Consider the following 12,748-nt stretch of genomic DNA (forward strand, 5'->3'; position numbering starts at 1 on the left):
AAAAGCTGAATTAATATAAGGGATTGGTAAAGTTCAAAAGTTTAAAAATAGAAAAGTTATGAGATAAAAAATATATATATATATATATATATATATATATATATATATATATATATATATATATATATATATATATATATATATATATATATATATATACATATGTATATGTATATACATAAACCTAAATGAACAGAATGGATGTGTAAAGATCAGGAGTGAGACTGTTAAGACGGATATCTTCAGATTATGACGTGCAGGCCTGCAGTTGGCCGAGAGGATGCTGAGAAGTCAGTGCTCGGTTTATTGTTAAGATTAAAGCATGGCTGGTGAGTGGCTAGTAAGCTCTGGTTATGTCTGTATTTTAGCAGCTTATGTGGAATTCCACTTTGAATGTTTTTTTTCAAACAAGCCTCTTGCATGGATAGACCTAACAGTTGTGGCCGGATCAAACGGAACTCTGAATTTGTCTTAAAGGAGGAAACCCTGTGGTAAGATCATTTATCCTGAGAATATTATACCATACAGTATTAAATACAGTGGAAATAATATCATGAGCAGTACACAATGCTGTTTATTTTTTAAATCATGCTTACAAAAAATATTACGGTAATCAGTGGAACTTATTTCTTATGATTCTTGTTAAAGATAAAAAATACGTTACATATATGCAATATGTGTGATGCAACTAACCTATCTCTCTCTCTCTCTCTCTCTCTCTCTCTCTCTCTCTCTCTCTCTCTCTCTCTCTCTCTCTCTCTCTCTCTCTCTCTATATATATATATATATATATATATATATATATATATATATATATATATATATATATATATAATATTCAGAAGTTTGTGTCTGTGAAACTCTTCTTTCTCATTAAGCCTCCCAGAGAAGAAGACCACCCGACTGCAAAGATGAAAGTGAAATGGACAAAATTAGGAATGGTCTTCTTTCTGCTTCTCTCCTTTGTAATGACGGGCTGTTTTATTTGGCAGTACAGACTTCCCAAAGCAAAACCAGGTAAATGAAAATCCAAATAGCTACTGTACAATAAAAAGACTGGGGGAAAATCCATCAAACTTCAATAAATGGATGACAAATACTTATTTTGAATAAAAGAGACATTTTTTCTCACAAAAATAGAAAATCTTGTTCTTTTTTTACCTAATGGTTAGAAATCCCTGACAGCATTTACTGCTTAAGGGAACATCCTTCCATTTTGACTTTTCGATCTCCTTGTGCTTAATTAATGGTTTTCAGGAGTCTATGGATTACCCAGAGCTCGACATAGTGGCTTGTAGATTACTGCATGCTGTAAAGCCTGATTATAACTGGGGGGAAGGGAAAAACAACTTAGTCTAAAATACATGATTATAGACCAAACACTCGCCCCCATGCTCCATTTCATGTCAAATGCACTATATTATATAATGATAAATTACATATGCATGATTCAGGCATTAACACGTTCTTTTATGTACGGCCCCAATGTTTTGTGCTGCCTTTAACACAAAATAGTTTATAATTGTTGTGTTTACAAATGAATGCTAGTCACACTTAGAGTATTATATGTTTACATATTCGTCACAGCTAACATGTAATCTTTTTTACTTTGCAGTGGATAAAAGTTATGCAAAAGAAGTGAAAGAGGAGAAGATGTGCCCACTTTTCCCTGAGCCTGTGCCGTTGGAGCACCCGATACCTGTCCTCATGCAAGCTTTGGACAAGGTCAGACCGCCAAGGCATTTACGAGTTCTTTTGCTCTGGATTCCTGACTAGAAAAATAAGTTTGATAACTGTTATAACAAATATGATTTACTCCAGGTGGATGCAATTTTGAGGACCAGCATTGACGCAACAAAACTGCCGGCCATCTCTGCCATTGTAATATTTAATGATTCTGTATTGTGGAATGGTAAATTTGGCAGAAGGAATGGAAGTGACCCCACATCTTCACCAGTAAATGAACACACAATTTACAGGTGGGTTAAAATTGCTTTGCACACTTATGATTTGATGATTATTCTCCACTTTCTCTGGCATAGGGGTGTTTCATGATTAATTAAAGTTTAAATGACAAGGCATAATTCAACTATGTATTCTTTTTACATAGACTATATGATCAGTTTATATCAGTGTTGCCACGTCCACAGCGCAGACTTGTTCTGCTTTTATACTGATGCAGTTGGCCTGATTTGGCAACCTACATGCACATAAAATGTTTAAGTAACTACAAGAGTTAAATTACACATTTAATAGCAAGGTCATATTTACAGTTATTCCATAAATGTTCATTTCAAAAGGAATCTAAGCAATTGCACAGGGGCGAAATTTCCCCAAGCATCACCAACAAAACATAAGTGAGAAAAACTGTTGTTTAAATATCTTTAATGCTAATTGAGAACCTTCTTAGAACTGGCAACGCTCTGGCAAGGTTATCTCAAAGTTATGAACAAACCTTTTTCAAGCAATGATAATAGAGAGTTTGTTGAAAGTTATTTAGTCATTAATAATAACATTCTCAAACACTTAGCAAACATTATTTAAATAAACATTTTTTATTTTATTTACATGAAATAATTTTATGAAATATTTTAGTAAACGTTCAAACTTAGATGGTTCAGAGGACATTACAAACTAACTTCCCCATATTGTTTGCGAAATGATAACATGGAATTAATGTTACCTTAATTTTTTCTCTAATGTTCACATAATGTTAGAAAAAAAAAGTTTACATACATAAATACAAAAAATGTTTTCAAAACTTAATGGGAATTTTTTTTTTTTAATTCTTAGAACATATTTTAGTGAGTTAATGTATTTGAGTTCCGCAATTTATGAGAGATGAATACATTTGGTGACAACAAATTTAATCAAAAAGTTGATTTAGAATTCACATATACAGTAGATATACAAATTTACATTATAAACTAGGCTCCTTTCGTAATGTGATTCTTTGTTGTTTGTTATGATTATACCTCCAAAGAATTGCAAGCCTGTCTAAAATCTTCCCCACCTTGATGCTCTACAAACTTTGGGAGGATGGAAAAGTGAGTTCCTTGGATGACCCCCTGGGGAAATATGTTAAGAACTTTACCATAAAAAACCCTCTAGAGAAAAGAAGGAATCATGACTTGAAGGCCACCTCTGACGGCGTGAGCACTAGAGAGGCTCAAGTCCACGTCTCCTCAGTTACCCTGAGAAGGATGGCCAGTCAGCTGTCAGGTGAGGACCACAGTATCTCAAGGTGCTGTTTAGATAATAGCTGATGATTAGCATCTATACGATTAGTGCTGTAAAAATAAAGAAGGTGAAACCTGTAATCAGATCAGATGTTTTTAGGCTGAGAATTTCCATGGCTACCCTAATCAGCTCTGTTGCCTAACATGACTAATTGGTTTTGCCTCTAGTGTATGATTAGACCTGGAGGAATGGCCTAACACACTGTACTCAGCTCACCCCACGCTGATGTTTATATAATGTGCCAGAAATAGTGGTGCTGATTATACTGGTATTGTGTTCAGAAATTGTGATTTCAAGTTTAAGACAGGAAATTTAGAATGGAAAGAGTATATATATATAATTTTTTTTTTTTTTATAATGCACATTATAGTAATGGTGTAGCATTCAAAATGGCAGCTTTATAGTTTTATTTTTTTATTTGAGTCACATATATACATATATATAATTTTAAAACTGTATATTTTGGATTCATTATTAATTATAGGTTTACCCAGGCGGCTCCGGGCAACTACTTTACTGTGGAAAGGCAACACTCAGGCTGCTGTGGATTTATTACAAGATGATGTTCTCGTGGCTGATCCTGGAACAAAGTAAGCTAGTACAAAGATAGTATAGTTCTCTCTTCAAACTTGTGTTGAAAGGATGTTTTATGAATGAGAGGAGGTGTAAATAATTAATGACAGCAGATGCAATGAATGCACTTGTGGCTTCTCCCTAGAGGAAGTAATTCTAGTCCTCTGCTGTCCTCAGATGCCACTACAGCAACCTGGCCTTCTCCCTGCTGGCCCACGTGATGGCAGAGAAGGTAGCAGGGATGGATTATCAGCAATGGGTGTCTGAAAATATCCTGCAGCCACTGAGAATGGAGGACACTGGATTTGAAATCACCTCTCAAATAAAGAAACGGATGGCGATAGGTGTTTACTCAAGCGGCTACCCCGCACCCCTCTATGACCTTGGCTGGTATAGACCATCAGGGCAAATGTACTCCACACCTGCAGACTTAGCCAAACTAGTAATGATGCTTCTGGGGGCATACCATCCAGTTCTCCAACCTGAGACTCTCAAAACCATGCTAACTTCTCTGTTTCGCTGTGAAAATAGCTACTTTGCTGAACAAACTGGCACACCGTGGGAGGTCAATGAACAGTTGGGCTATGACATAATCCGCAAAGATGGAGATCTGGATGGTTATTCAGCCTCAATCTCCCTCGTACCTCGCTTGAAGCTGGGGTTGGTCATCCTAATGGCTGGAACCAAACCTGAAGATGAGGATCTGGTGGCTAAAGTCTACAGTTCACTCATCCCCGCCATGGAAAGTGCCTTCAGAGATGCACCTCGTGTTTTCAATCCTACTCCGGACCCTGATCCCTACATAGGTTACTTTACTTATAGCAACATAACGTTCTATGAGATCAAAGCAGATGCAGTTGGAGTGCTTTCTCTGGAGCAGTTTGGACCTCAAGTAGACACGATGGTTCCCATGAAGTATAGAAGTTTGAAACTCAGTTATCTGCAGGATAGGGTCTTCAGGGTGGTGTTTGAGAAGGAGTACCCATGTCAGCTCAAACTTAACGCTGCTTGGGTGTCTCTTGAATCTCAGGATGGGCAGCTTTTCAACTTTTACATCTTTAATAAAAAGGGGCTCTCACCAGGATTTGATGTCCCAGGGTTAAACACTTATAAAGTCACACGGATACCTCGCAAACCAATTTTCAGTGGTTGAAGAAATCATTTGATCATGCTTTTGAGTTAATAAGCTAAAAGGTGCTCTTTAGGATGAAAGTGTCAAATTCTGAGGAACTTCAACCTATGATTGTACACATTTTAATAAACTTTTGGGTCGAGATGCTGAATGTATATTTAGAATACCTTTTCTTCTCTTTATTTTGACCATTTTGAAAATGGTAATTTTTATGTATAGTATCTCCTGCTGTTGTTTTCCCTTTCTTCAGAGGAATATCTATACACAATGGACAACGGACGTTCATTTATGTGTGTTTCGAAGAAGCTTGAACTGTGTGTCTTATTTCAAAGTAACGTGTGTGCCTTCCCTAAGCATTTGCACCTGTGTATCAGTTTCCAAAGCACCCCATTTTGTGTAACCTTGATCCGCACATTGCGGAGTTCAGTTAGAGGTAGTTAAAAGCATATTTCAGCTCTAATACTAATATTTTTTTTTTCTAAACATTTTATTTGTCTTTGAATGCAAACCAGTGTAAAGGCCCATTCACATCAAGGATGATAACTATAAAGGTTTTAGTTCAATTTAATTGAATGAGAAAAGGGAAATCCGTTACACAAATAAAATGATATTGACACAGACACAATATCATTTGAATCACATTCAGAACAATTAAAAAAACGCTAAAAACGTTCACAAACAATCAGAACCCATCTGACTCTATAGAATTTAAAGGTCCAGATAGCAAAACTACAGTGTGTGATTAATAGAGTGTTAAAGTGAGTTGATGTGGATGCTAATACAGTTACTGTTATATTTTTCTTTATAGTTATCGTTCTTGGTGTGAACAGGCCTCATTTTAGCATCTTTATTTTTATCAATAATGTAAATGTTATTTTTCTAAATTTATATACTTTTACAAATACACCGTACAATGTAGAAAAACTGGATATAAATTATTTGTGACTTACCAATTAAAAATAAATGTATTTGTTCTCACAAAGTCCATCAAAGGCATTTGAGCCAACATATGGTCTTGCTGAGATAAACACTAGCTGTAATCCGCTGTCAATGCCCTGTTGTTTCTTGGGAAACAAGTATTGAGGATACTGACAACTGGCAAAATCAAGCTGTACATCACTGTTAACCTACAAATCCTGAAAAATCAATTTGTTAGAGGAAAGTTCACAAGTAACCATAAACTGAAAAGACACAAACACTTTAGACTGAGAATGTGTTTTTTGTTATTGTTATTTATTTATTTATTTTTTTATGCATAAAGCGTTCATCTTTTAGGATGTTAATTGAATGTTTTTTTACATCTTGACTCTGGAATCCTACAGCAATTGCATGCTCCATGTAAGATTTGACAAAAGTAAAGCATGGCTTTAACATTAATAAATTCATACTAATAAATAGGCTACTAACTGATTGTGATTGAGCTCACTTTCTCTATGGAGTCAATCAGGCTATTCCTTTTATAAATACAATTGTGTTGAAAGCATGAGCTTGGTCACAAGAGAGCATTATTAATTTATAAATTATTACTACTACATTATAAAAATTATACTGTCTATATAGAGACTGCGTGTCCAGCTGTGGACGCAAGATGTCACTGTATCATCACAAATCGGGTTCGAACCATAAATACGAAAAGGTTTGCATATATGTACATATACAACGATGTCATTTTTATTTTTATTTTATTTTTTATGCTATTCTTTTTGGCTGTCTTTACAGCGTTTATTATTATATCCTTGGATAACATCCAAGTAGGTTATGAGTTCCGGAAAGCGCATTCCGTACTTCCGTATACACTCGTTGCAAATTCCACTCGCCGAAATGTCACGAAAACACCCGAAGTAAAACGAAAGGTCTGTCCTGTAGGACTGCTGGAGGCGGCCACAGCGCCATGTTGAACGGAATCATCACACTCCGTGGAGATACTCTCGTCAAAGAGCAGTTGTAAACAAAGTGTTCTTCATTTTCCAAAGGGGGCTCGCCTGTCAAGATCGCCCTGGCAAAAAGAGGCCAACTAGATCCTCGGAAACCCCGGCCGGGGAGGGGGAACAGCCCCCCAACCTTCAGCAATGAAGATAAACCACAATAAGCGCTAGCTGGCTAAGTTTAGCCTGCTACTCTATCAATAAGCTAGGTAGCCTGTTAGCTCAAGCTTTTCTATCCGCTCAGACACCGGCAACCTGCTCCTAAAAGGCCCGGTGTTTACGTAACTCGCCAGCAATAGTTTTTCTTACGTGGACAGTTTAGCCACTAGCTAATTTATTATTGTAAATATCTGTAAAGCCGTGCGTTTGTTTTATTTTGTTTTTTATTTGCGATGAGTTTGCCGCCGAAAGCGGTGCCAAAACCAGCCGCCGCTGCCGCCGCTGGACCTGGAACCGGACCCGGACCGTCACCCTCGAGTCAGCTGCGGGCCACCCTGACCCCATTGCCGCTACCGCAGGGGACACCGGTGCCTCAACAGCCGCAGACACAGTATCCTTCTCTGAAAGCATCTCGCTTCATTACAAATCTGTATATGTGTTTGTGTTTTAGAGCCTAGTGAGCCGCCTGACGTTACCTGGATAGCTTTTTTTAATATCATAGGCATTCGATTGAAGGTGTATATAATGCCCAAATCTGCTGTCTAGGCAGGCGGGGCAGGTTTTGACAGCGCTGGAGTGTGTTGTACTGTGTACGTTATCGGCTAATACCGGCTTTGATTTGGTTTGGTTGTGGCTTAAGTCAGGTTTTGTTTCTTGAACATGGTGGTGCTAGCACGTTAGTGTAGAAACAGTGTTTATGTGGCTTTCTAAAGCCGATCTGTCATCCCGCATCCGGTTTGGGCTGATCCAGTTTGACTGTGCTAAAGCTAGCACTCCTTTTCTGTTTCGCTTGAAAAATAAGAGAGCGCATTTAAATGATATTTGTATAACTCACTCTTTATGTTGTTATAAACAAGTGACTGAATTTCCACTGCGATTCACGCTAGAAATGTTAGTCAGAATGACCGCGTCTGTCCATTCACTGCATTTGCTTTAAGCCACTGCACCACAGGTGAACAGGGAGAATTAGATAGCACCATACTTACCTTTGTGATTGATTACAGTGTATTGTTATGACAGTACATGTTTTGCTTAACATGTTTTCTGAAATGTTGTGTTATTAAACAGATGAGGCAACAAATTAATGCCAGGATTTGTTAGGTATCTCTTATCACTTAAAAATAAATAAATCCTATCAACGCTGCCAAAATTCTGGAAAAAAAATACGTTTCCTGTTTTTTTATGTTATATAAATTCGATGATTGATATATGTACTCTATAAATATAGATTTTTTTTATTTAATGCATAATGTTATGCGTATAGGGCAATGTGGATCAAATGTGTAGTGTATACCTAAATGTTTATTCTGTTTTTCCTTTGGTCTGAATGAAGACATTTTCTGTAAGCAAAATGTCCCGAAATCTTAAACTTGACAAGTGCCTAAAAAATGACTTCAAAGGATTTTCACCCAACAATAATTCTAATTCTAATTCTGTCATCATTTACTTTGAAGGTATTCAAAATTAAAATACTGTGGAAGTCAATAGCTGCCGTCAACCGTTTGGTTACCAGCATTCCTCAAAAAACATTCTTTGTGTTCAGCAGAAGAAAGACAGGTTTGGAATAATTTAAAGGTGAGTAAATGATGACAGAATTATTTTTTGTTGTTGTTGTTGAACTATTCCTTTAAGATTGTTTCACATCTTGGTAAGGTAAATGCTACCCACATATACCGTTTATTTCTCTTTCTTATAGTTAGGTAGGGTGGACTTAACACTGCTCAGGCTATATGTTTTCCCATAGAGAAAAACGGTCATACTTTTGCTTGCCCTCGATGTCTTGTTGATATTTCTTTATGGCTCTAAAGCTTAACGCCCTTTTGTTGTAACTGTCCGTGTCCCTCCGTCAGCCTCTTGGTTGCTGGACAAACAACCTGCTGTTTGACTGTGTGGGTTTACAGGGCAGTTTTTGTATATCTGACTTCTGCTGTAACGCCCACTTGTCATCATAAGCAAGTAAATATCATGACCTGTTGGTTTGGCATTTGCAACGAGTCACTTAAATCTGTCTTAATTGTTTTTTTTTTGGAGTTAAGATAACAGGGCTAAAGATTACATTAGACTATGTGTACATGGGGAAACAGTCCCAACAATTCATAATAATAAAACAGTCTGAGACCGTGATGGTGGGAGATTCCCCCAAACGCATTTACAGTTAATGCTTTCTGTTTCCTTTTTTGGCTATGTAAAAAAATGTATCCCCAATGGATTAGATTCATGTACTTGTTCATTGACAGGAAATCTACTTGCAGACATTTCCTAGCTGAGAATCATCTGCTTTACACTCTTGCATGAGATATAAGATAACATATTGGTTTATATTCGGATTTGATGTCCTTCATGTAACGCTCTGATTTTTAGCAGGAGGTGTATTTATACCATAATGCACTTCGTAGCAGAAGAAACTTTAAGAATGTTTAAAGCAAGTGAGGATCATTTTGAAATGCAGAGAAAACAAATCACTGTGACTGCTGTGTCATTGCAAATGTATATCTTCGTAAAAGAGACTGTAGAACTAAAAATAAATCTGTAACCTACAAACCAGTCGAAGCTGTGGCTGTGAAAGGGTGACGTGGTTTTGGAGCTTGAGATTACTGGGAAAGTTTCATGGCAGGGCGCCAAGGGAAAGTTCAAATGAGTAACTAACAGCTGTTGTTTTACCCTGGTTACAGTAAAGTGTACATTATCTCTGTTTGAACTCTCTCGGTGTGTATGTGCCTGTGGTGCAGTGGAGGAGGAAGGGTTTCCCCGCCCTCTTAACAATAGCCTGGTTGTACAGACAGAACTGAGGCGGCACGGCTCTGCTGCGGGGCTGGAGATGGAAGACGCATCTCCATCCTCTGTGCTCCAGATCTACACAATCAGCTTCTTGTGTAGGACAACCTTGTTGCAACAGTTGAGGATTTTCACTTGTGTGAGAACCTGTTTTCTTTGAGGAATCGCACAGTACGGCTCCATCCTTCAAAAGACACTTTGTGTAGTCATGTGAAGTGTGGTTGATAGATGTAGGAGTTTTGAGGACCGTTGGTTTGTAAAGTTTGCTTCTTTTTTTCTGGTGTAGCTAGAGGTTGTTAATGCTGTTGGGAGCAAGCATGTCTTGACATCAATGTGAATTCAAGTTTGTGGCACTCAGCCCCTGTGTCGGACCTCATGCTAGCTTATAGAGGAACAGAAAAATAACTGCAACATGAGCAACACACGAGTTTCTTTCAGAATGTTCACTTCTTTTTAAAGACACATGTGGAAAAGAGAGAAGGGCTTGACAGTGAGGGTTTCACAGGGCCAGTGTGATGGAACTGCATCGTCATTATGTTTGCTGATTGTGTAGGTGTTTTTTAAGCCTTGCAAATTTAAATATTAGTATTTATGTGATGTACTGAATATTGTTGTTTAAATATTTCGTTAGTTCATGCTTTCTTTATGTATCAATCAGACCCGTGACCTTGGTGTTGCTAGTACCATGATCTAATGTTTGAGCAACAGGAATGTGTAAATGTAAAAATCAATAGTTGTTTAAATCATAAACATAGATCAAATCATAGTAAAAATGATTTTGCGTGCTAATAAAATGTATATATTTAGCATATCGAAGCATATTTTAATTAATCAGCATATTTAAATAAACATTCCAAGGTGAACGTTATCTATCTGCATTGATAATTTGTGCTGGATATCATATAGAATGTTGAAAGTGATAAACACATGGAATATTGTTCAAAATTTTGGGGTCTGTAAGATTTTTTTTTTTTTTTAAGTGAATACTGTTATTTGGCAAGTATTCATTAAATTACAGAAAATGGAGTCAAAACGTTATGGTTTTCACCAACAAAAGTATAGAGTAGCAAAACTGTTTTCAACATTAATAATATGAGTTTTTTTAAAGCGCAAAATAAAATTAGAACGATTTCTGTAGGTCCTTGGTTGAACGATCTCTAACCTTTTGTTTGGTTAGTGATCGTTCAACCAAAAATAAAAATTCTGTCATTAATTACTCACCCTTGTGTCTGATTATGACTGGGCCATATTACCAAAACCCTATATGAGTGATTTGTTTAAAGATAGCAAAATAGTTATTTTCTGTAAATGAGGTTGCTATATGGTATCTGCATCTTCAAAAACAAAAAGAGTCCTCAAAATTATTGAAAATAATACAAATGTAAATGTAAAATGTCAGTAATAAAAAACTTGATTATAAAATCATTTTAAAAAAGGCTTGCGTTTCCACTGCCAAAAGTACCCTTATTACTTGGTAGGCATGGTGTATGCTGGAAAGTAGCGACCTACAATGAACCGCGACAATAAGCACAGCTCTGCCTCTTTATGTTAAATGTAAGTTTTAATGAACAATAATAGCCATTATAAAAGTATTAAGTACAAGTATAAGAGGTTTGTATAAGGAAATATAGACAAAAGCAAATAGTTCAGTCGAATGCATTCTACAAAGTCAGTGCTGTACTAAGGTAGAGTTAAAATTAAATATATTAACTTTGAGCTCAGCCAAAACAATATGACCAGGAACAAATAATAGATTCATGAGACCACGAATGCCTGTTAAATTTAGCCTACCCAAAACAAATTGTATCTCATGTTTAATCACTACAGAGACACCAGAGCCAGCAACAAATGTCAGAAGGACTGGCCGAGCCGAGGCTGCTCTCGGCCGGATACAAGAACACTGAGCGCCCGGTGATCGCCTAGAGCTCCGAAATCGGCATAGCAAATTTTCCAATAGGCGCTATCTTTATAAATAAACCACAGATTTGAGTTTTAAACAATTACATTCTTGTCCAAAAAACCTCTACATTTCTTGACACAATAACAGTAATATTTATAAAATTACGCAGTTTTTGGCCGATGACGTTTCCCAAGTCCACAAGAACAGACAAGAACTTATATTGAGAAACGGCTATTGTCTGAGTGAAAATATAAAATGATAAAATACACTGTTATATATTTTTTGCATTTGCGCACTCTGATGTAAATAAGCCCAACACTCACAGCTGAGTGGAACAAGTGAAAGAGAAGCTTTGATTTATCCCCTTGTTATCATGCAGAAGTAATGATCCTAGTCAACTAATCATTCGTTCTGCAGTGAGTTTAGCTCCACCCTACTGGTACCCTTTGCTGTGCTAGGTACCCCAGTGGAAGCGGAAGTGGAAGAAACTTCTGACAGTGGAAATGTACATAATTCCGTACCATACTGTACTGTACTAAACCATATCGATCATGGGAATCAAGCCACAGGTACCACATTTTGACAAAATTGTGCACGTATTTGACTGTTTAGGCGCGCACTTTATGCTAACAGTTGACTTAACATGTCCGTGTTCTGTTCCGACTCCATACAACTCCTCAGTCCAACTCCTGAGGAACAGCGCAAGTTATCTTCTGTGCTTTAAAAAACCTAATCAAATCAACTTTAATAAATCAACCACATCCCATTTTGCTAAAGTCACGAAAACTTGATTTTACTGATTTGCATGTGAAATTGGGCTTCTATAGAGGAACAGAAGTGCAATGCTGGAAAGGGGATGGAATAAAGTTTGTTTTATCTTGCGTTTATTCGTTTAATATCTATTTTATCACGATACTGTATTCTCATAATCGTTGGAGGCCGAAATCGAAACTTTATTTAGATTAATTAGCCTTTTTTTTTTTTTACAAAAATATTTGTCAGCGCAGGGTAAAGTTAGTTCTGTTACAGGTCTGCGCCTGTTTT

The 12,748-nt window shown here is 36.9% G+C and overlaps 2 protein-coding genes across 8 annotated transcripts in view; both read left to right on the top strand.

Moving 5' to 3' along the window:
* The first annotated feature begins 324 nt into the window (after positions 1–324).
* LOC128012021 (putative beta-lactamase-like 1) lies at positions 325–5,298 on the top strand. The gene is made up of 7 exons (XM_052594931.1): positions 325–491; positions 879–1,017; positions 1,616–1,725; positions 1,822–1,979; positions 2,984–3,222; positions 3,725–3,830; positions 3,991–5,298. The coding sequence occupies exons 2-7, from the start codon at positions 912–914 to the stop codon at positions 4,964–4,966; spliced, it is 1,695 nt and encodes a 564-aa protein (XP_052450891.1). The 5' UTR covers positions 325–491; positions 879–911; the 3' UTR covers positions 4,967–5,298.
* A 1,504-nt stretch (positions 5,299–6,802) lies between these two features.
* LOC128011356 (eukaryotic translation initiation factor 4 gamma 3) overlaps positions 6,803–12,748 on the top strand; it is a 45,349-nt gene continuing 39,403 nt past the window's right edge. For 6 of the 7 annotated variants that reach the window (XM_052593665.1, XM_052593666.1, XM_052593667.1 and 3 more), the window contains exon 1: positions 6,803–7,420. In XM_052593665.1, coding sequence (XP_052449625.1) covers positions 7,263–7,420 — 158 coding nt within the window. In that variant the 5' untranslated portion in view covers positions 6,803–7,262. Of the gene's footprint in view, positions 7,421–9,581; positions 10,354–12,748 lie in introns of those variants that run through there. The other variant, XM_052593672.1, reaches the window with a different exon arrangement.

Source organism: Carassius gibelio, chromosome B23 (genome assembly GCF_023724105.1).
Source record: "Carassius gibelio isolate Cgi1373 ecotype wild population from Czech Republic chromosome B23, carGib1.2-hapl.c, whole genome shotgun sequence".
NCBI lineage: Eukaryota > Metazoa > Chordata > Actinopteri > Cypriniformes > Cyprinidae > Carassius > Carassius gibelio.

Coding starts and splice junctions, on each gene's coding strand:
- LOC128012021 (XM_052594931.1), top strand. CDS start 912: ATGAAAGTGAAATGGACAAAATTAGGAATGGTCTTCTTTCTGCTTCTC. Junction 1,018..1,615: donor ACTTCCCAAAGCAAAACCAG/GTAAATGAAAAT, acceptor TTTACTTTGCAG/TGGATAAAAGTTATGCAAAA. Junction 3,831..3,990: donor GTGGCTGATCCTGGAACAAA/GTAAGCTAGTAC, acceptor TGCTGTCCTCAG/ATGCCACTACAGCAACCTGG.